This window comes from Anastrepha ludens, chromosome 2 (assembly GCF_028408465.1).
Source record: "Anastrepha ludens isolate Willacy chromosome 2, idAnaLude1.1, whole genome shotgun sequence".
In the NCBI taxonomy this organism is placed as follows: Eukaryota; Metazoa; Arthropoda; class Insecta; order Diptera; family Tephritidae; genus Anastrepha; species Anastrepha ludens.
The window spans coordinates 115,077,887-115,102,288 of NC_071498.1; the positions used below are offsets into that span (position 1 = coordinate 115,077,887).

The following is a 24,402-nucleotide window of genomic DNA, read 5'->3' on the forward strand; positions in this document are numbered from 1 at the left end:
CTTGGAAAAAAGTCGTCGCGTTGATGAGTGTGAAACAACGCTTTCAGACTATCAGGACAAGCTCAAAGGCATCATTACTGGAGATGAGACCTGGATTTATGCTAACGACCCTGAAACAACCGACCAATCAAGCGAATATCGTGCTAAAGGCGAGGCCAGACCGAAAAGAGCACGTAAAAGTCGTTGAAAAATAAAGGTCATGATGACAGTTTTTTCGATTTTCGTGGTGTGGTGCACTATGAATTCCTTCCACCTGGCCAAACTGTTAATAAGGAATATTATTTGAGCGGTATGCGTCGTTTACGTGAAGCAATTCGTCTAAAAAGACAAGAATTATGGGCCAACAACTCTTGGTTTTTGCATCACGATAATGCACCGTCTCACACTACACTCGTTCTTCGTGACCATTTCGCCAAAAATTCCACGCATATCGTTCCGCAACCACCGTATTCGCCTGGTTTGGCTCCGTGTGACTTCTGGCTATTCCCAAAACTCAAGAGACCACTCCGGGGAACGCGTTTCGAGTCGATTGAGGAGATAAAAGCTGAATCGAAGAAGGTGCTGATGGCTATAGCGGAAATGGACTATTTGGCATGTTTCGGGGATTGGAAAAATCGTTGGCATAAGTATATTTCATCGAGAGGGGATTATTTTGAAGGGGATGAAATTGATTTACAAGAATAAATACAGATTTTTCATTTTACAACCAAATTCACCTTACGTTTTGCCCACAGTAAAAAAAAGAAAATATTAATCCTGGCAATCCTAATAAGGATAATGGAAAACTTTTATTAAATTATTGCATTGCCATCGGTCCTTGATAGGTCGATCAGATTTTTATAAGCCAGTGAAAATAAAGCTCAAAGATTCCGTTACATACATACATACATACATACAACCCGAGCTAATAAAAGTGTGTTAAAAATTCAAGCACCTTATACTTGCATACTTGATTTTTTTCATTGTAGAAAATACTATGACTCGTTGGTACTAAATGGCTTGTAAACAAAGAACAAATTGACAGATTGAAATGAAACTTCGCAAGCGTTCATATAAAGAGTGTACCAATATAACAAAAAAAATGTAGGCTAGTAGCAACGCCCTCTCCTATCGAACCGCAAAAGTTATTGAACAACCCTTATCTTTTTCCCTTCAGTAGCTGGAAGCGGTTTACGCAATTGTAATTAGCAACGGTTTGGTCGTCATCCTCCTCTAATAAAAATCCTTCCTTTTTCACATTAGTTGTGTTCTTTCACTTTGTTTTCCTCTTCATGGTATTCTAATGGACGAATTTAATTCTATGTCCAAGTGGGTTTTTACATGTGCAGCCATTTATCTCGATAGAGAAGCAAATACTCGTAGATATTTCTACAAAAAAATTTAAGAAATGTTCGGCCAAAATGGATCTCCTTTCGACCGAAAGTACATTGAAACGAAGGTAGATGAAACGGTTGAAGTACCACTCTGGTACTCCTCAAGTAGTACTGAAACGCCGTTTTGATACCAATATGAGACCTCCAACAGGCAGATATCCACAGCCAGCTAGAGCTGTTGATATAGTGGAGAAAATTGATAGGATTTAGCTTGGCGCACTGGCCCAGGGCTGTCGAAGAAAGGAGCGCTCAGTGATCTTAATCGGCTGGCTGCCAAATCTGGACATTTACAGAGAAAGTGCTCAACAGTCTCCTTATCTGAAAGGTCCCACAGCTTCTGCAATGGGGGTTAAATGGTAACCCTAACTTTTCAGCCCGTTTGCCGATCGTCCCGTGACCGGTAAACACAACTACGAGTTTGGAAATTGAATAATACATATATGTACCTTCTCTAAGACATATACTAATTTTCTATACTATTCTTATAGTCCTGATTTGATGGTTACTCAATTTTTCTTTCCTCACAATTAAAACTCTTTCTTCATTTTTTCTCTTAACTGGCGCGATAGCTCTTACGCGATTTTGGCCGAGTTTCACAAAGCGCCAGTCGTTTCTTTCTCGTGCTAACCGGCATCAGTTGAACACACCAATTGAAGCCAAGTACTTCTCCACCTCATCTTTCCAACGTAGAGGAGACCTTCCTTTATTACCACCAGCTGGTACCACATCGAATACTTTCAGAACCGGAGCGTTTATATCCAGAGTCATAGCCCAGCCAACAAAGCCGCTCGATCTTTATTCGCTATGTCGTCGTAAAGCTTTTACAGCTCATTGTTCCATCGCTAACGTGCAAAGGTCTAAAAATCTTCCCCAGAGTCTTTATCACAAACACGCCAAGGTCTGCCTTATCAGTGCCTATTACTGCTGAATCTTATACTTATCGCAAGTGTACGGATTTCAATGGACGCAACTGTAAAATGTTGTAATAATTAAAATAAAGTTGTGCCGACTTTAAATGGGAGCAAAATTAACTGGACTTAAGTTTGCTAGCAATAGTTACTTTTATCTACTACAAAGTTGAATTGAGAAAGAAAGCATAACTACCTCAATATTTAGTAAGCGTGTGCCTGTACACACGAACGATATACAAGCATATAAATCGGCATTGCAGTAGCCAATCCCATTGAGGCATGAACTCGAAGTCATGAGGCAGTTAGTTTGCACTGCCAAACACTCTGCGTAGAGCTCATTAAAACTTCCAGACTTTTCGCACTGGTGACATGTTTTACTTTTCGAATAGCGTCGGTGCTGAAACGTTTGTATGTGTGTGCGTGAGAATGTACATTTGTAGATGAATCTGGCTGGTGATGCTTGTTTTTAGAAATTTTCCAAGAGCTTCATTTAAGTGAAATTATAATTTTTAGTTACAAGCATTTCACTTTTCATTAATAGACTTTCTGCTGCGAACTGTGTTGATTGCATATTTTTGAACATTTTTTTTTCGTTTTTATTTTCGCGAATTGCAAAACTTGGCCAAAATATTAAGGGTTCTGTTTGGTTTCGTTAGAAACATCTGTGATAGTTTTAATGAGCGATATTAAAAATTGAATTCAGTGTTGGTAGAGAAATTTTGTTCAAAATCGGGCAAGTAAAGAGAAAATCTGAAAAAAAAGAAATTGGAAAAAAGTTTAATTGCTTTAAATTAAAAGCTTTCCATTTTATTTTTGAAGTATTTGTAGCAGAGTTCACAGTGCATTTTTCTGAAGCTACTAGGGCAGTCGTGAATCGATTTCTAAATTGGGTACAATGATTGTTTCAACTTCTGATGAATTATTACTCTTAGGCGGCTGGCACTCAAGAGCTCTCAAGTGCACTGAATGTATAATATTTCACTATATAAGATGACATTTATTAATTTAAAAGTATTAATTTAAAGCAACTGCAAAGCCTTTCTCAACGTTACAGGCCACTTTATAATTGCGGTTTTCATATTTTCCTTCTCTCAACTGCTTATTAAACGCTCGGGCTGATATATAATATTTAACGGGCAGTTTGAGCTGAAATTGTGTTTTTAAAATAAATTATTTGGGCGTTGCATTAAAGTTTTGTAATTGATAAAGTTTAGTTTTGCTTTTGTTCGTTTTTTTTCCTTGTTCACTCCACTCGGGAGCATAGGGCCTCGTTGGTTTCGTTAATCTATTTTGCTTTCTGAAAGAGTAGGTGATTAGCCTGCCGCTACCAGTCCCAAGTAGTGGGAATGCCCACCTGTCGATGCTTATTAACAACGTTTTCTTACTGCTTGGAGCGCCATCTGTGTGTCACATTTTTCTGGCAGAAGGATCACACAGGGTGGTTGAGGGCTTCGCTAAATTTAGTGTGTCTGCGCTGTTACCGCGATTGCTCGCTTCCTCTTGCTGGTGTCACTGATGCAATGTGTAACTGTGTCTTTTTTCTTTGTTTGTTTTTTTCGTTTTAGCAGCCACAATGCAAGTAATGCCCCGACTTTTGTGCGGGACTAAGGATTGGAAGGATAAGGTTGTTGAGGTTAAGGAATGAAATAATTTGTTTTTGTTTTTTTCGATTTTTATTGAATAGAAACTAGGAAAACAGGTAAGTTTGGAAAAGTGCGAGGACCGTGCTTTACGTGGGATTCGAGGCCACAACGTCTGGGATGGCTGGCTAGTGCACTTACGCTAGACTAATATAAATTATACTTAGTTTCGTCGTAAATTTCGCTTGTTAACAATAGAATGGGAAACGACAAAATCAATGCTGAAACTTCTAAAGACCCAAAAACAACAATCCAAGGGTTCAGCGTGGCCACCATCCTCCATAATAGTTTGGTGGGTAGTGTCTTGTAAAGGCGTTACATCTCTTGATTTCCTCGAAAAAGAGATTAAGACCGGGGCAAAAGCGTACCAGGAGGAAGTCTTAGCAGACGAGATGAATCAATTGAGCAGTAACCTCTTCAATGGAGAGCGTTGGATCTTCCAGCTTGATTCCGCTCCAGCCCATAAGGCAAAAACCACCCATAAGTGGCTAAAAACAATATTCCTGGGTTCATAGCCGCAGAAGATTGGTCATCTGGAAGACCAGACCTAAATCCATTGGACTAAAGTTCGTGGTCAGAATTGAAGAATATGGCCTGTAAAAGAGCTCACAATATGGGGAGTCTCAAACAATATTTGGTTCGAGCAGCGACGACTTCATTAAAAAAAGTATTACAATGTCATATCTATAACGGACCTTAACTTGTAACAGAACTTATGGCAGAACTAAGCACACAAACAAAAATAAGAAGGCCACTATAAGGGTGCTCGCCTTTCTTTTTTACTTTACTTCGAAAACGTGTATGGTCTTGAACACTTCATAGCAAAATCGATATCAAAAGAACTTGACATTGGGTAACCACCTATTTACTCAGCCTTCCATAAGGTAGGCCGAGAGCTCATTTCATGCGTACGAGACTCCGAAGGCAGACGGTGGCCTTTCGGTACAATCGAATGCGTTGCCATAGCAGAATGAAGGCGTGGATATCGCGTCCTGGGATCTTTAGATTGAAGTGTAAACCTCCTTTTATTCTATTCTATTCTGATATCAGAAAATGTGTCCAACTTTGATATCCTTTTATTACCCTTTCTTTCATTCCGATATCCTGCGAAATTTTTAGTCATAGTGGGGTTTTCCTTTCTTTCATTCAGAAATGATGGCATGATTAAGTATAGGGTGTCCGGTAGCGGAATTAGGAATTAATGGCTAACTTAAAAAAATACTAACGACAAAAGTTCATTTCAAGAACGTGTACAAGGAAGACGAGTGCGGATTTTATTTTTTTTAATTAACTCCTCTAATTTTGACCCTTACGTCGGATACACTCTTGGAATCTGGCTTCCGTACTCCGTACCACTCGCTGGATAAGTGATGTCGAGATGCCATTCACCTCGCTAGCCATATTTTCTTTTAGTGCTGAGAGGGTCGCTGGATTTATTTCTTAGATTTTACTTTTGAGATACACTCACAAACGGGTAAGATCGACCTACTTGAGTGGCCAGGATATGTCACCGAAATGGCTTATCAGTTTATTAGGAAAGAAATCACGCAGTATGGCCATGGTCTTTTTGAAACCATGTCTGCACTGAAGGAAGTATGCTTTCTCATGCAAACTTGAACCGCAGGTTCAATATTTTCATTTGTTCTGGATGTCCGGCTGGGCTACTGCCGTGGTCTGTTTGTCAACTAACTTGTTGCCCGGGATCTTTGCAACTATGAACCAATCAAACCTTCACTTAGAGCTTCACATAAACTTGGAATATTGAAACGCTAACAAATCTACGACGAGCAGCTGCGAACAAATCATTGGCCTTGAAGCACACTTCGATTGAGAACTCACGTTGTTCACCCGTGCATTGCTAACGCGGTCCCCTCCTCGCTCATATGCGCAGCGGTTAGGGAGAAGCTTTAATTTGAAAATCTAATTCTGCCACTGGACAGTCTGTATAACTCGCAAACTGCCAATGCCATTAAATTTAGGTCCTACCAACAACACAAAATCACCTTCGCATTATGAACATTTTACTTCAAAGTCAATGTGTTGGATTGACTGGTGATATGGATATGAATATGGTTACATGGTATAACTCTTTGCTTTTAAGTTTGTCTTAATGGATTAATTTCTCGTCCCAACCTACGATCGATGCTGAAATGATTGTTTTGTGACGTTCAAGCACCATTTCTAACAGGCAAATTCGCTTTTCGACATCTTTTAATCCATGTGGCAGCCTATTTGATGTTTTAATATGAACTCAAATGTTTTCAAAGGTTTCACACAGGGTGGCTCTCTGCGATGTAAGTTTTTCAATTTGATAAGATCGTGCGAAACGCAGAACTTAATCGCTCTGGTTCAATTTTTTATAAGAGCGTACAGTTGTTGGCGTATGCCGATGATATGAATATCTGATGACGCGGAAATAACGAAGTACCTCCTGTCACCAAACAAACAGTCGGCGCACGCGCGTATTGGCATCCACGTCACTGTTGATAGTTATAATTACGAGGTTGAAAAAGTCTTAGTTGATATAGGAACCACCATCAACACCGATAACAATGTCAGCCTTAAAATCCAACGAGGAGTCTTTCTTGCCAACAAGTGCTACTTTGAACGATGTTAGAAATTTAGTGGTAAATCCTCTCTTGACGACCGAAACTAACACTCTATAAAGCTCTCATGATGCCCGTCCTAAATTGTGGCGCAGAAGCTTGGACGGTGACAACATCCAATGAGGCGTCCCTTGGAGTGTTTGAGAGAAAGATTCTGCAAAAGAGTTTTGTGCCTTTGCGCGTTGGCCACGACGAGTATCGTAAGCAATGAAAAAGTGAGCTGTATGAGCTTTACGACGAAATAGACAGAGATGCAAGATCCAGCAGCTTCGTTGGCTTGGTCATATCATCCGTCAATCGATGTGGCGTCGGAAAAATCAGTTGGATAAGTAATTGGCTGTTTTAAACTGGCGCCGGTTAGCACCAGAAAGACACGACTGGGGCGCTTTGTTAACCTCTTCAGGGATATCGGCTCATATGTGTACGTTTAGGTTTTTTGAAATCTTTCCATTCACAGATGAACTTTACGTTAAATGGCCACATATGTGGTCTTTTTTTTTTTGTAAAAATTACTATTTTCTATTCTTTCTTATCTTACTGAAATGTTATAAATGTAAGCTGAATAACTCGTAATAAAATGAAAAATTAAATTAACGTTTTTTCACTTAAAAAAACTCGTCCCTGAAGAGGTTAAACTCGGTCAAAATCCCTTAAGCGGCTATCGCGGCTATCGAGTAGAAGAAAAATTATTTCAGACGCTCGAAAAATGATGCTGCTATCACTCTCAACGATTCTCCAAGCTCTACTTGTATTTGACGTGGATACCAATGTCAAGTAATGCCAATAAATCTTCTTCTTTCATCTTTTTTGCTTAACTACATCGCTTCCTGTTTTCCCTGTCCAAATCACGAATTTCGCTGACCTTCAGCAGCACTTTTTTCGAATTAAGGAACAAAGGCAATACTTCGAATTTTAATATAATTGTTAAAGAGTCGCCAATAATTTCTTAGATTGCGAAACTTAAATAAAAATTTATAGCAATATGTTTTCAGATTAGGAAATTCGCTGCTATCCGCTCTATTTCCTTGCTCACGAACGCTTGGCAGTGGCGACAGTAAGGGATAAAAGTATTATCTGCTAACCGGCACTAAAGAAAGCGAAAAACACACTGAAAGGGTAGCGATACAAAATTACAAAGTAAATGTACGCATATACATATTTTTGTTTGGCTACTCCGCTGTAGTTGCTGTACAAAATGCGCTGAAGCAGCAGAAAGGATACCAGTGAAGTGAGTGAATTCAAATGAATATAATGAGAAAAATAATGTACACATGGATATTAAACGGCAAGTAAATTTAAGGCTTTTGGCCAATGAATTCAACGCAACGCTAGAACGTTGCCGCTGAGAGCTCACCCCTCTCCCTCTACTCTGGCTCTCCAGCCTGTTCGCAAAGCTTGTTTTATATGTAAATACACTTAACACTTAGCAACGCAGCAAGCGCACAGTCGAATATGCAGAGTTGATTGCATTCCGATACGGAGTGTGTGAGAGTCGAATCAAAGTTTGTGAGTGTTTTTTAAAAGCTTCATAAAATTTAATCAACTGCTAGCAGCCACAATGCCGTTAAATAGCAGCGGTACTATGCAGTGCAGTAGGCGAAGAATACTAGGCATCCACACAAACAACACACACACACTCACACTACACACTCATGCGTTTATATTCAATTGCATATTTATAAAAATCGATGGCTGTGTGTATGTGTGTTTGCGACTGCAGTAGAGAGTTCTCTTTGGCCATGCATACGTAGAGGCGCGTAAGCAGTCGTGCTGCTGCTTGCCGCCTATCCCTAGCCAGTCGCCTTGCAACCACTTCAACGCTCACGGTGCGATGGTGCAACATAAAATGAAATTTACACACGCCTTTTGTTTTCATTTTATTTCATTGGAATTCGCCAGCGGTGATCACATTCTGCTGCCTTTTTCAATTTCGGATTTTATAAAATTTTATGAAAACCATTCGGAAATGTACATATTTATGCCAAGCGAACAGCGCAAGATTTCAGAAATATTGCATTTTTAAATAAAACTCCGAAGCGCAGCAAGCAAAGTTTTGTATAAAGCGCTAAAAGACAAAAAATAAAAATAAAAGAAATATGAAAAAATAAAGCAAAAAAAAAAAAATACCAAAATGGGTGAGGAAAAGTTTGCGAGCAGCAAGAAAGTGAATTCTGTGTGGGAAGGTGTGAGTTCGCAGCTGTGCAGCACAGCAGGCAGCCATGCCAGTTGCATATGTGGCCGCAGGATAATGCGCACTGGAAAGAATCAAATACAAATCTTCGATGCAGAACGCTTTTTGGTGCAGTGGCTGTGAAATTTTTGAGCTTTAATAAACTGCAGTTGAGTTTCGTCTTAGCCAGCGGCTGCGGCGGCGACGGCGGAGATAGTAAGTAGATTGAAGCAGCCAGAATAGTTTTACAATACGCTTGAGTTGGAAGAAGAGCACAAAGACTTTGTTTTTTATGGAATTTATTGCCGCAATTTATATGCTTATATTATATTGAATTCAATTTGTTTTCTCGTTTTTTGAAAAGTTTCTTCTTGTCTGCTGATTTCAGAATCTACTAGTAGTGGAATACAAATTTAAACATAATTTTCATTGCTCTTAAGCGATACGAGGGGTGCCTTTTATATGTCGGGATTAGAGAACAAAAACAAAATTTAATAATCGAAAATCACTTTATTGTTTTTCAAAATATTCTCCATGAAGATCTATACACTTTTGCATGCGTTTGAACCAATTGTCGAAGCACTTTTGCCACTCTGAATGAGGTACCTCCAAAACATGCATTCTGAATGCCGCAACCGCTTCTTCAGGTGTCGAAAAACGTCGATCTCTCAGTTTGTTTTTTACGTATGGGAATAAAAAGAAGTCATTCGGGGCCAAGTCAGGACTATACGGCGGATGACCCATTAATTCGATGTTTTGGCAGCTCAAAAATGCAGTTGTTTGAGCCGATGTGTGAGAGCTCGCATTGTCCTGGTGAAGAGTGATCCGTCTTTGGCGATTGGTTTTCCTAATTTCTTGGAAGACAACTGGCAAACAAATGGTTGTGTACCACTCAAAATTTACTGTTCTGCGTAGTTCTGGTGGTACGGTTGCGACATGTCCAATTTTTCCGAAAAAACAGGCGACCATTTGCTTGGAAGTGCTTCGTGCGCGAACAACTTTTGTTGGATTTGGCTCATCTTGAAACACCCATACAGTCGACTGCTGTTTACTTTCGGGCACATACGCGCAAATCCATGATTCATCACCTGTCACGATGTCATAGACGTGTTTCGAAGCCCCGCGATCGTACTTTTTGAGCATTTCCTTCGACCAATCGACACGAGCCTTTTTTTGAGCGATTGACAAATTGTGTGAGATCCAACGCGAACAAATTTTTTTGACAGTCAAATGTTTATGCAATATTGAATGTATGCTGGTCCCACTAATGCCTAAGATTGTCTCAATCTCACGATAGGTCAGTCACATGACGATCTTGCAATATCAGTTCGCGCACAGCATCAATCGTTTTCGGAACAACAACTGATTTTGGACGACCTTCACAAAATTCGTCTTGGAGTGAACTACGACCACGATTGAATTCACCATACCATCGACAAACACTGGTCCTTGATGGAGCTTCATCGCCAAAAAATTAATTAAGTTTATCCATGCAATATTGCTGAGTTGCCACGTCGAAAGTTGTAAAAAATAATCGCACGAAAATGTTCACGATTTAATTCCATTTTTGGACCGAGATGAATCTTTTAAGTTACTGTAAACAACACAAATAGCGCTGGTATTTCAGCTGTCAGTTGCCAGGTTGCAACACCAGGGTTGCAAAATCCCGAAATATAAAAGGCACCACTCGTAAAATGTAGACCCCACACAATGATCTCTGCATTTCTAAACAGATGCTGGTAACAACTTGAAAACTTATTTATGAACATTAGAAATATACGAAACGTTTTGAGAACTGGGGCAATGCCTCAAAAGTAAGTGATTATAAGTCTAAGTTAGGGCGAGTATTTTTTAAAAATCTGTGATGATGGGATATCGGGTTATTTTCTTTTATAATTTTTTCACCGGGCGGAAATCACCGAAAGTAACCCAGGAAGAACTATGGCAGGTAGGTAGATGAAGTAGCACTGAAGCGCCGTTTTGATAACATTATGAGACCTCCAACAGGCAGGTATTTACAGTCAGCCAGAGCTGTTGATATAGTGGAGAGGATTGATTGGATTTAGGTTGGCGCACTGCCCCAGGCTGTCGAAGAAAGAAGCACCCAGTGATCTTAATCGTCTAGCTGCCAAACCCGGACATTTACAGAGAAAGTGCTCAACAGTCTCCTTCTCTGAAAGATCCCCATAGCTTCTGCAATGGGGGTTAAATGGTAACCCTAGCTTTTCCGCGTGTGTGCCGATCGTCCAGTCACCGGTAAACACAGCTACGAGTTTGGAGCCCAAAGGACTTTCTGAGTGCCCTGTATATTTGAAATAGAACATGAAGAAATGGAGCTCCATGTTTTCAACACTTCCATGAGAAATAATTTGTGCAATTCCCATTCAACAACTGTCAGGGGGATGCCTATGAGGAGGTTTCTGAGGCCAATTCAATCCCCTTCCTGGCAAGTTCATCAGCAATTTCTTTTCCTTTTATGTTCCTATGTCCTGGAACCCATATTAGAGAAATGTTACCTGCGCACCCAAGGGATTTGATCCCCTCCTTACATGAGTTTATTAGTTGCGTTCTGCAATATGGCGTCGTCAGAGCTTTGAACGCGGCTTGACTATCAGGGAAAATGTTAATATCTCCCTGGGAAGAACTACATATAATACAAAAACTTAATTTTGCCAGTTTATCGAGGGTCTCAGTAGTCAATTTCGAACTCTGTGTTTGCCACAGGAGGAGCTTGGCCTCCAATTACAGCATGTGAGATATGTAGCGAGAGGTTTTCAAGGTATCAATTCTGGCTCGACGAATATCTTATAGCTCTGTTGATAGTTCCTCGGCCCCTGGTGTTGCTACATTTTGTAATATAGCTCAAAAAGTGAGCTAAAAAAATTACTCAGCTTAGACCTTGCAGTGGTAATCCCATATAGGAATCTTGTACGACGTGATTTTTCGAGTTTTAATGAGGGAGGACCTCATGGTGGAGATGGCGCTTTAACATCGGTGGGAAATTCTAGGGTATTCGAATTGCATTGTGTTAGCAAGTGCATAGCTTGGTGATTTGAGTACTTTGATATGGCTCTGCACTTGTGTTCGATTGAAAGCAGATCAAGTTGTAAAGCGTATTAACAACTTTTTTGGATTACTTACAGTCGATGTAAGTGCGCCATAGCCCTGAATACTTTATTCTAACTAGACATAAATTGTTCATATTTTAAATAAGGTAGCCATCGATTTTGTTGTTGTTCATGTGGCTCCTAGTACTGAAGTAATGAGAGAGGTAACTATTTTAGTTCGAATACAAATAATCAAGGCTGATAGTGGGTCACTATTTTTGATTCTTTTAACAACTAAGAGCTAATATAAAATTTTGTTTTAAAATCAGTATAAGGTTTACCGAAACATTTGAATTGTCGAAAACAGTTTATGGCGTTGATTGTCTATCTCGTGCCAGAACTTATGAGTTGTTTATATATTACGTTTCAGAGCTGGTTGTGAGGAGATGAATGACAAAGAACATACGGACCGCTCAAAATCAGTAATCACCAAAAACTCAAAAATCAACCGAAATCATCGATGAAATTCATGGAATCGGAGTTGAATATCTCCAACACATCGATTTATCGCATTTTAACTGATCATTTGGACTTACGAAAGGTCTGTGCATCTTTCATTCCGCATAATTTAATAGGACTATGAATGAGTTCGTGCGGTTTTTTCGAAATTTGAAACTTTATTGACGTAAAATGGTTACAAATTTAATATTCAAAATATTGTCCATCGCTTACTACTACTTTTTCCCATCTTTCTGGCAATTCACGGATTCCCTTTGTGAAAAATTCGGTCGGTTTTGCCGCAATCCACGAATCGATCCATTTTTTGACTTCATCGTAATTACGGAAGTGCTGGTCAGCCAGGCCATGTTGCATCGATCGGAAGAGATAGTAATCGGATGGCGCAAGGTCTGGACTATACGGCGGGTGGGGTAGGACATCCCATTTGAGCGTTTCTAAGTATGTTTTGACCACTTGTGCAACATGTGGCCGAGCATTGTCATGTTGCAAAATAACTTTGTCGTGTCTATCGGCGTATTGCGGCCGTTTTTCTCGCAGTGCTCGGCTCAAACGCATCAATTGTCGTCGGTAGACATCCCCCGTAATCGTTTCATTCGGTTTCAGTAGCTCATAATACACAACACCCAGCTGGTCCCACCAGATACACAGCATAACCTTCAGGCCATGAATATTCTGCGCCGACGTCGATGTTGAAGCATGGCCAGGGTATCCATACGTTGCCCGACGTTTTGGATTGTCGTAATGGACCCACTTTTCATCGCCAGTCACAATTCGATGCAAAAAACCCTTTCTTTTGTGCCGTTGAAGCAGTTGTTCGCATGCCATAAAACGGCGTTCAACGTCTCTTGGCTTCAATTCATACGGCACCCAATGGCCTACCTTTCGGATCATTCCCATGGCTTTTAAACGTTTGGAAATGGTTGATTGATCAACTCCCAAAGTTTTTGCAACCTCTTCTTGCGTTTGAGCCGGATCTTGATCGAGCAATTCCTCCAATTCGGTATCCATGAACTTTGGCGGCGCACCCTCGCGTTCTTCGTCTTCCAAGCCAAAATCACCACTTTTAAAGCGTGCAAACCACTTCTGGCACGTTCGCTCAGATAGAGCATGCTCACCATAAACTTCCACCAAGATACGATGACTTTCGGCTGCTTTTTTCTTCATATTAAAATAATGAAGAAGAATTCCCCGCAAAAACACATTATTTGGCACGAAATTCGACATTTTCAAGTGTGGTAAAAATATTGTTGTTTACGCTTCAAATAAAAAACTTATACTGACGTTTGTGCCTTACGACAGTAGCTCTCCAATGAATGTTTGGAAATGTGGATCGATGGAATAATAATCAAGTTACGCCATCTGTTGTAAAACCGCACGAACTTATAAATAGACCTATTAACTGAGGACTAAAAATTGCTCAGAGTTCAACGTTCGAAAGACCTCCTTTACAACATTGTAACTGGTGATGAGACATGATGTTTCCAAAGAAATCTAAAACTAAGCGTCCAAATGCCGAATGAAAGGCCCCAGATGGGCGACCACCCAGAAAATCGTGTTTGGAGAAGTCAAAAATCAAGTCGATGCTCATTTGTTTTTACGATTCCAAGGGAATTGTCCACAAGAAGTTCGTGCCAACTAGCCAAACTGCCAATACAATTTTCTATCTTGGCGTTTTGAAGTATTTGTTGTATCGAATTCGTCGAATTTGCCCTGAATACAGCGAAAGAGGAAGCTGGCGCTTATCGCATGATAATGCACCATCTCATCGATCCACTCTTGTGACTGATTTTTTTGACTAGGAATCGCATTTTAACCACCAATCTCTCACCGTATTCGTGTAATATGGTACCCTGTGACTTCTAACAATCAGGAAAATTGCATTTGTCCATGAGAGGAAAACGTTTCGCGTCCGTAGAGGCTATCCAAAAGGCTTGTACCCACATCCTAGAGAACATTCCGGTCAATGACCTGTAACAGTCTTTCGAAAAGCTTTTAGATAGCGCAAAACTTTGTATCGAGACCAGAGGGGACTATTTTGAATAAATAAACTCAATGTTCTCAGAACAAAGCTCCTGCCATTTCTATTTTAGCTCAGTCTTGTTTATTTTAGACTTCACCTTTTATGCACATGTTTTCTCAATTTTCTTTGAAATATTCCATTGTGAGTGGTGCTTGACTGCTCCTCCCTATAATACAGCATTCGGCACTGGTCACTTCGTATTTTTCTTTCCTTAATTTTATGACCATCCAAGTCCCACACATTCAAGAACGAAATACTGCTGTTGCGAGGGATCCCTGAAGTTTATTAAATTTTATGTGATTTTTATGTGTTGCTTTGTGTGTCTAATGCCAGCCCTCTGCCTGTCGTTCATGAGTGGTGGTGGCTACGTACGCTGTGCTCAACCAAATTTTAATTGAGTTGTTTTGGATACTGAAGTCAGGAAGGTTGCGTGCAGTTTGTTGCTATGTTCATGTACAGGCTGACTCTATCGGCGGCAGATGGCAGAAAAGGAATCTATTACGTACGTGTAGTTAGTACATTAACATTAATTTGTAACAAATATAAGTTCTTTGACCTCATTCTCATACATTTTATTTTGATTGAAATCCTCATGAATAGCATACAATTTTGTTTGGTGTTTGCACTGTCTACAGGGGTTTGCATTTGTATACTTACATATATAAAAAAAAAACTAAAACAATAAAAAGTAATATCATAGATAGCGTTGTAAGTTTCCCTTTATATACTCGCGACTTGTTTTCCAAACGCATAAATGGAAATTTTCTTGTTAGTTTTCAAACTTGCCCTAACCACTATTTATTCGTACCACTACGATTTGTACTCCTATCCACCCGATTGTAAAATTATAATCACACTCTATCTTTTATTAAAAAATGTGGTACTTACTACAACAAGAACCATGTAACATAAAGTTTCAAACATAGTAAAAAATTACAACAAAAAAAATGTTCAGACTTCCAGCTTTTTAACCAGAATTTTCTGAATTTTTCTTGGTATGCAGGAAATGAATTGTAATATAAAAAAGGGTACGTTTCAAGTGACTACTTACAAAACGCCTTTGAATTAAAAAAAAAAACCAAAATAGTTTTTAACCGAAGTGTCGCGGTTTTTCTTCCCTATAAAGTACAATGTGGAATTTCTTAGCTCGAAAATGTGCTAAAGCGACACGACTTAAATGGCGCGAAGTAAGTAAAATATGTAAACTTATCAATCACTGAAACCTAATATATATATAAGTTTTATTTTTGTTTGATGATGTAGAATTTAAAAACGCGTAATTTTTAAAATGTGTACAATTTGCAAGTTAGAAGCCGGAAGCCGGAAGCCTAAAGCCTAAAGTAGTCGGAAGAGCTTCGACGCAACAGATGGCCACAGTGCGTTGTAGTCTCTATAAGGCCCTCCTGACTCCCACAAGAGAGAGTTTACTCATCCCGACCAGTGATCCATAATTGATAATAGGTCTTATCATAGCCGTGTTGATCTATAGGATCTTGCTAGGAGAAAGACCTCACGTTTTCCCAAAGATACCGGTGCCAGAAATCGCTTTGGATGTCTTTGTTTGAACGTGTGACTTCCAAAGGAGTTTACTATCGAGGATTACTCCAATATATTTGATTTCTTTGGATAGCTGGATTGTGACTCCTTTTAGCTTAAGCAGAACGAGTCCATCAAGCTTCGTCTTTCTGATGAAGAGGACAATGCCAGACTTGGTGGGATTTGCCTATAGCCCATTCGCACAGCACCGACTATCAATCATATCCAGAGTTGTCTGCTCTTTCTTACAGATGTTCATAAGCGAAGGGAATGTAACCAAATAGGCAACGTCGTCCGCATATGCTTGAACGTTTCATTTATTTTTTCTTCAGAAGCTGGTAGCTCATATGTGTATAGCAGGCATAGGATGGGGTCATTAACACTCCACTTTTGCACCACTTTGTATATGCAAGTATCTCTTCTGTCTTCACTGACGGCTAGATAACAGATGGAATCGGCAGTCACGGCAGGGGTTTTATCTAAGATCAAAATGGCGCTTTAGCGCTACTTGGGGAGTGGCAGAGTGCTACTTCAACCTCTTCAACTACCTGCTTACACTTATTCGGAACTGTGTTACGATATTTGGAAGATTTAAATTTTTTCTCTGAAAATTTTAGAACAATAACACTGGTTTACAGCCAAAATGCACCAGAGACGCCGTTATGAAATTCCTATGTAAAATCACCGTCTGATTCCGAAAATCAAGGTTATTTTTTATTCTATGGTAACGTTTTCGAGATATTTACGAATTACCGTTATTTCAAACAAAAAAAAAAATCGGCCCACTTAATCATATATATCTCGAAAACGAATTGAGGGATTCCAAAACCATTTAAAGCTTTTAAAAGGTATTAAAATTTGCTATAAACTGTGTGTAAAACACTTTTTGCTAGGCCCTGCAGATTCAAAGATAACGAACTATCATAACGGATTTTTTAATTTTTTTTTGTAAAAATATAAAAAAAATTGTACTTTGAGAGAAAGGATCTTTAAAACTTTTTAATTTTTCGTATATTTTTTATTTTCACTCTAAGCTCTGTTTTATTACAAAAAAAAATAAACTTTGATTCAACAAAATCGATGAACTAATACAAAAGTTACAAATATTCAAGTAAATATATCCATATAGTAAAACTTAAGTACCCTACAAATAATAGCATATGTACATACATATGATTCTGTCTAAACTCTATGATCTTATTTTATAATTGAAAAAGTTATGTGTCTTGTTTTGACGTTTATTTATATAAGGATCGGTTTCTCTTATGAGAAACCCATCATAGCGACATCCCAGAATCCTTGATACCGACTTTCAATCATTTTCATTTGCTGGTGAAACCTTTCGCCATGCTTGTCACTTTCGTCGCCAAGATTTTGCGGGAAAAAATTTAAATGGGAGTGCAGAAAATGAATTTTTAAAGACATATTTACTCCTGAAAGAAAATTAAAAAGGGAATTAGATAAATACATAAGTGACACATTAGCATATAATTTTCTTAGGCTGGATTAATCTTCCAATTCAGAACAAATTTTGGTCGTTCTTGTTTGTTCGAAGCAGGGCAATAAATTCAGATTAAGGGCTATATATTCTCATATAAATTTAAAAATTTGCTTTAAAATTTTTTGTTTAGTTTTAAAGTTAACTGAGAAAACGGTCTTATATGTGTTTTTTATTTACCCATTTCCACATAGTGTTTGATTAAATCGTTCACTATCAGCTCGAAGTTAGGACTTTTGTGTTTGCCTAAAAAAGAAGTAACGACCTTTTCAAAAGAGTCCCACGCCGCTGCCTCCACTGGTGACAATAGTTCTTTGAAATGGGTATTGGCCATTATTTTCCTTATTTGCCGCCCCACAAAAATCCCTTCCTTTATTTTTGCTTCTGAAATCTGTGGAAAGATTGTTTTCAAATAATGAAAAGCTTCGTCTTCTTTGTCCAAAGCCTTGACAAAGTTTTTGATAAGGCCGAGCTTGATGTGGAGCGGAGGTAGAACTATTTTTTCCTTCTTTATAAGTGGTGAGTATTTTATGTTATCCACAACAACTTGAAAAGCGATTCGTTCTGGCCGATCCTTTATGATGTAGTGGTCTTGACGTGCTCGGCTATCCCATTTGCATAGAAAGCAACTGTATTTTGTGTATCCAGATTGTAGACCACATAGCATTCCAACGACTTTTAGATCGGCACATATTTTCCAATCATGTTCTTCGTATTTAATTAATTTAAGCAATTTTTGCATTGTCTCATATGTTTCCTTCGTATTTACTGCATGCGCGATCGGGATAGATGGCTTTTGGTTGCCAATATGCAATAATACGGCCTTTAAACTTAATTTATTGCCGTCTATGAACAATCGCCACTCTTTTGAATCATATGGTTCACCAAACTGTTTAAATAGACCAGCAATGTTTTTGCAATAACAAACACTGTCCTTCTTCGTATAGTACTGGGAGAATTGTTCGTGACGAGTCCTATAATATGTTACTTTAACATCGGATGAAACAAATTTAAATTGTTGCATACGAGAGGCGTGTAGTTCTGCCTTTTCTTTTGACAATTCCAAATCCTTTATCCAATCATTGAGTTGTGTTTGTGACAAAGGGTTTCTTTCGTTTTCCGTTTGCAATCCAGTACAACATGATGCCGCGTAATCAGATACTGCTGTTGACAATGAAACTGGAGCCGGAACTAAAGTTAAATTTGATTCTGGCAATGTCGCTTCCGTTGAATTTAGTTCTGGTAATGACACTGTAGATACGCTCGCATAGGTTACTTTTCTTGACTTTCCAACCCCAAATACTTTTGTAGTACAAATATAGCAGTCCGTTGAATGGCAAGTTGGTTGCCTCCCCTTCATTGGTGTAATAAATTTCATATGTCGCCTAAATAGATAGTTTAAGAAATTAGTCAGATATGCATTAAAAGAGAGAAAACTCCTAATTTTTACGATGTACCTTTTGGTTCCGATTTCCGAAAATATTAATTTGACTCGACATGTGGTGCACACAGTATTCGGTGGCCATGGTTTTTCATTGTTTCTAGGCTCAATTCCATAACACTTATGGTATGCAAATTTCAAAGGATTTGAAATCACACGTCGCATCCTTTTAACGATAAATTCCCCGCAGATGAAACAGAACATATCTGGATCATTTTTACACTCAAACTCTCGCGCCCTTTTATTCATATTATATTTTTAAGTAAATGACGGATTATAAACTGTAATTATAAAGTGAACAGTATCCGGCGATCCTTGCAGAAATTATGAAGGAACGAGGCACATGTACTATTATTTATACCTATGTAAGTATAAATCAGCTAAAAATGCAAGCCTACCTATACAAAAAGGTTCCCTAGTTATACATAGAAAACACTACCTGCCTTAAACATATGAACTTGCTTGAAATGTATCTGTGTTTGAGATAACGACACTAACAATTTTTTGTATCTAATAACCCTTCCAAAATCTACCTGTGACTAACTGACATGCGAATACTAACACATATTACCAGTAGGGTACTTAAGTATTAAATGGATATATTTACTTGAATATTTGTAACTTTTGTATTAGTTCATCGATTTTGTTGAATCAAAGTTTATTTTTTTTTGTAATAAAACAGAGCTTAGAGTGAAAACAAAAAATATATGAAAAATTAACTTTTAAATATCCTTTCTCTCAAAGTACAATTTTTTTTATATTTTTACAAAAAAAATTTAAAAAATCCGTTATGATAGTTCGTTATCTTTGAATCTGCAGGGCCTAGCAAAAAGTGTTTTACACACAGTTTATAGCAAATTTTAATACCTTTTAAAAGCTTTAAATGGTTTTGGAATCCCTCAATTCGTTTTCGAGATATATATGATTAAGTGGGCCGATTTTTTTTTTTTTGAAATAACGGTAATTCGTAAATATCTCAAAAACGTTACCATAGAACAAAAAAATAACCTTGATTTTCGGAATCAGACGGTGATTTTACATAGGAATTTCATAACGGCGTCTCTGGTGCAGAAAAAAGTTGAAATTTGTGATCCAGTGTAATTATTGTGGGTCCCTGATAAAAAACCAAGGACTTTAGGTTAAATATTATAATAGTTTCTTATATACTCGTATGGCATTTTTTTTTTTGCACAAAAGAGAATTCCTGTACTTCCTGAATTTTTATTTATTTTTTTTAAAGTAATTTTTATTAATTTTTTTTTGGAACTTTATAAGTAAGAGAGTGCGAAAACTTCTCTTATCAATTAAGGCTCGCTCATCATAAATTCACATTAGTTAAATAACTAAGTTGACTTACTCGTACATTGATCCAGTAGCTTATGGTTGCCGTCGTGAGGACAGTCGCATAATTTTCCAGGAAATATAGAGAGGACATTTGTCAGTGGTGAAAGTTTAATCAGTTTAGTTCAGTTCAATTCAGTCCATGTACACCTCATTAAATGCACCAACAACAACATCGAAAACATTCGTACGTAGTAGCCATAATAAAAATACATATTTAGCCACAATAGAAAGAAGATTAAATGGAAAACGGAAAAAAAGTAATTCGCTAACAATGTGAATAACTGCAATAAAAAAGAAACAATTCCCATAAAATTGCTGCAAATGGCGACAACGTCTCTAACAGAGTCCAACAACAACAACAGCGGCTAGAGAAACTATTACCGGCACACATACGAATACTGCCAAAATATGCTCGAATAACAACAACAAATAGGCCACCAAACGCATTTGGCAGCTAAAATATAAAATGGCATTGGGAAATATCCAAAAAGGATTATCAGGAATTGATAAAAGTTTTAAAAACTTCCACGCTTTCATCGTTTCCTTTTCCATCATCGTCGGTCCCTACCATAGGGCTTGGTCATTTGCGTCGATTTGTGCTGAGTTTTGTCACTGCGGCTGATTCTTTCATTACGTTTAACTTATGTTTTGGCGCCAAAGTGACATTGGTTGTGCCACAAAAGGAGGCGGAACGATGGCAAAGCACAGAAAATATTGGTGACATCTCGTCGAGGTCACATAACAATTGCATGGGTTGAGAGGGCAAAGGTGCCTTGTATACGTAGATACACACATACATACACACACACATATATATGTACGAAAGTAAATTTGTATGTGCGGAGATATTTCTGGTGCGGGTAATGCGCCAGGCGGCACGAGAAAAACATCTGTTCTTATGGGATTTTGCCAAAACAAATAAAATTAAATTAAATTGCTTTAGAATCGCGGAAATGGTACAAAATAAATACAGATGAATGAGGCTAATTTTTTGTACGCTCACGTCAAGCATTTGGATTTGTTAAAGTTTTAAGTATTTTATTTCTTTCTTTAAAACATTTGTATACGAGAATTTTGAATAATTTTCGGTTATGTGGAAAGGAAAATGTAAAAGCTTGCAGACCACAGACTTTGCGCCGAAAGATTCTATTACCAGCGGGAAAATACTGCATTTTTCTATTCTAGGTAGCTTAATTTATGGCGGGGCGTAGTAACCTTTGTGAGCTCCAACTCCACTTAGCTCCTGAAGAGTTGATCGAGTGTTATTTTCGCAGTATGCCCATGAATTCTGAGGTCATTATCATTTTCCAGTTCAGTTACTGTACATTACTTCAAGCACAGCCAATAGTTTCCAAGCGAGTCATCCTGGCAAGAGGATCACGGGTACGCGGGGGTACACTATAAGTAGCTCTAGAGTGCCGTTTTCATGCCACTCCCTGTGAAAAGTTACAAAACTTAAAGGAAGAAAAACCGTACAGCTATCCCCGAAGGCACCCTAAAGAACCTTAATGGCCTAGCCGCCAAGCCCGGACATTTGCAAAGAAAGTGTTCGACAGTATCTTGCTCTGCAGGAACCCCACAGCTTCTGCAATGGGGGTTGTACGGAAGTCCAAACTTCTTTGCATGAATGTACTCTTTGCCAATTACCCAGTGACTGATGAACACCGCTTTGAGTTTGAAAGTTGGCGGAGAGTCCCCAGCAGTCTAAGCATCATGATTCTGTCGTACTGAGGCCAAAAAGTTTTTGAGATGGCACACGATAATATAGAAATCCATCTGTTTTGCGTGTTTGTAAGAAAAAACGTATGCAGTTTCCCTTTAACAACGGTCAAAGGGATACCGGTGCCTGAGATGGTGACAATTGAAACCAGTTCTGTCCACCTCTTTCTGGCAAGCTCATCAGCAATTTGATTTCCCTCTATATTCTTATGCACTGGAACCCAGATAAGGGAAATGTTTCCTGCATGTTAGAGAAGTTTGATTTCCGCCTTACAGGTGTTGATCAGGAGAGAGTTGCAACATGGTGATGGCAGAGTCTTGATGACAGCCTGATTGTCGGAGAAACTATTTATGTTTTCTTTTTAACAGCGATTCCTAAGCATTTTGCATGCATGCAGGATCACGAATACCTCTGCTTGAAAAACCCTACTAGTTTTCGGCAGTTAAAAGGAGATTGAAATATTGGATGAATTAGAGAAAACCCCCCCTCAACCTCAAGATTCCATCTTGGATCCGTCGGTGTAAACAGAGGTACCTATGCCCGTGCAGACTCTCCCTTCCTTCCAATCCAGCCTGCTTGGAAAGATAGCTCTACCACAACCCTGGCTGTCTGTTGTGATTGCAGCTTTCGATGTTGAATGTTCTTCGCATAGGTAGATGTACGTTTTTCGCTGCACATAGGCGAGTGCACAGTTTGGCTGCAACGAGGTAATGATCGGAGTCGATGTTGGGTCCTCGGATCGTACGTACATCTAATAAACTAGAAGCGTTTCTTCGTGCAAGAGACGGCCAGGTAGCTTCGTGTATTTTATTATGCTGGAATCTGGTGCTGTAGACTACCATGTTTCGGGCCCCGGCGAAGCCGATCAGCCGCTATCCGTTATCGGATGTTTCGTTGCACAGACTGAATTCTCCGACTGTGGGGCCAAAATTCCCTCCTTGCCCACCCTGGCGTTGAAGTCGCCAAGCACGATTTTTACGACGTGGCGGGGGCAGCGCTCATAGGTTCGTTCCAAGCGCTCATAGAAGGTATCTTTGGTCGCATCGTCCTTCTCTTCCGTCGGGGCGTGGCGCAAATGAGCGAGATGTAAAAAAATCGCGCTTTGATGCGGATTATTCCGAGACGCTCGTTCACCGGAATGAACGACAGTACTTGGCAACGAAGTCTGTCTCCCACAACAAATCGGACACTGAATTTGTGCTCCTTTACATGGCAGCTGTAGTAAACGTCGCAAGGTCCTATGTTTTTCTCGCCCTGCCCCGTCCATTGCATCTCTTTAATGGCAGTGATGTCAGCCTTTACACTTACGAGGACATCAACCAGCCGGGCATTGGCATCTTCTCCATTAAGGGACCGGACATTCCAGGTGCATGCTCTCAAATCGTAATCCTTAATTAGTTTGCAGGGGTCGCCAGCATTATAGGAAGTTCTAATCCTTGGCGCAAAACCAGCTATCCTGGGATACTTCGCTTTCTTACTTTGGCTCACTCCCGAACGGGTGTTCGGAAGCTATTCAGAGGTTACTTGGGCTAACCCGGAAGTTGTAAGCTGCTTGAACCATATATACGAAACTTCTACAAATGTAACCATCCTCCTTTTTTTAACAACACCAGACCGAGAAAATTCGTTTCGAGGTAAATGAGCTTAAAGTTTGAGGTACAGGAGTTAGTGGGCTGTACGAGTTATAATATTGGGGAATTCCGCATGAAAATTTCACAGTATATTCTATACTATACTTTCGAAATATTGGAAAAAAAAGATTTTCAAAAAAATTCTTTCTAGAGTTCACTAAAGAGTTTATTTCGGTCTTACACATTTTTATTCATTAAATATTTTATAAGACGTAAATTATTTAACGGCCACTGCAAAATATAAAATCTAAACCAAAGTATATTTGCAGTGCATTTCTTCTGGTCGTTAATTTTAACTTTGATATCTTTACAAGATCGTACTCCACTTAAAGCCACCTTCAACTGGTCATCCTTTTTTAGAAAAACGCCAACTCTTGCTAGAGTCTGACCTTGAGATTTATGTATTGTTATTGCGAACGCTACAATGATTGGAAAATGGACACGTTTTAATACAAAAGGGATGTAAATTTATACGTGGTAGTAAAATGCGTGACATGCAGCCGCAGAGGTTTTGCACCGGGTTCAAATCGGGCCTGCATGCTGACCACTTCATAAGCGTATGTGTTTTTCCACTTTAAGTGGATGTTGCGTAAATATGCAAGCTTCTCTTTAATTTGAGTCAAATTTAAAAAAAGTTTTTCATAGCTTCCTTTATAATTTGGTTTATTTGGCGGTTAGTCAGTTTTTTATTGTCTTTGATAGGCATCCTCACAGCATATTTTTAGCGTTTTTTTTTGTTTTTTGTTTTTAAAGCACACAACTACCTTTGATCTTACGATTATTCGTCTCATCTGTCTATTTGAGCAGCCCTCCTTATTATTAAGAAAATGTTGCACTTGAATTGTTAAAAAACTTACCAATTATGCATTTAGAGCAAAAACATAATTATGATTTTATTCACTTCAGTGTTTTCGGCATCATAATTCAACAACAACAATGAAACTTG

At 38.8% G+C, this 24,402-nt stretch overlaps 1 protein-coding gene across 1 annotated transcript; it reads right to left on the reverse strand.

The window, feature by feature from the left end:
* Positions 1-17,030: 17,030 nt before the first annotated feature.
* Positions 17,031-18,350, reverse strand: LOC128859102 (uncharacterized). Its single transcript, XM_054095834.1, has 2 exons — positions 17,501-18,350; positions 17,031-17,255 (listed from the first exon to the last, which is right to left on the reverse strand). Exons 1-2 carry the CDS (start codon positions 18,342-18,344, stop codon positions 17,086-17,088), a joined length of 1,014 nt encoding a protein of 337 aa, XP_053951809.1. The 5' UTR covers positions 18,345-18,350; the 3' UTR covers positions 17,031-17,085.
* Between the last annotated feature and the right edge of the window lie 6,052 nt (positions 18,351-24,402).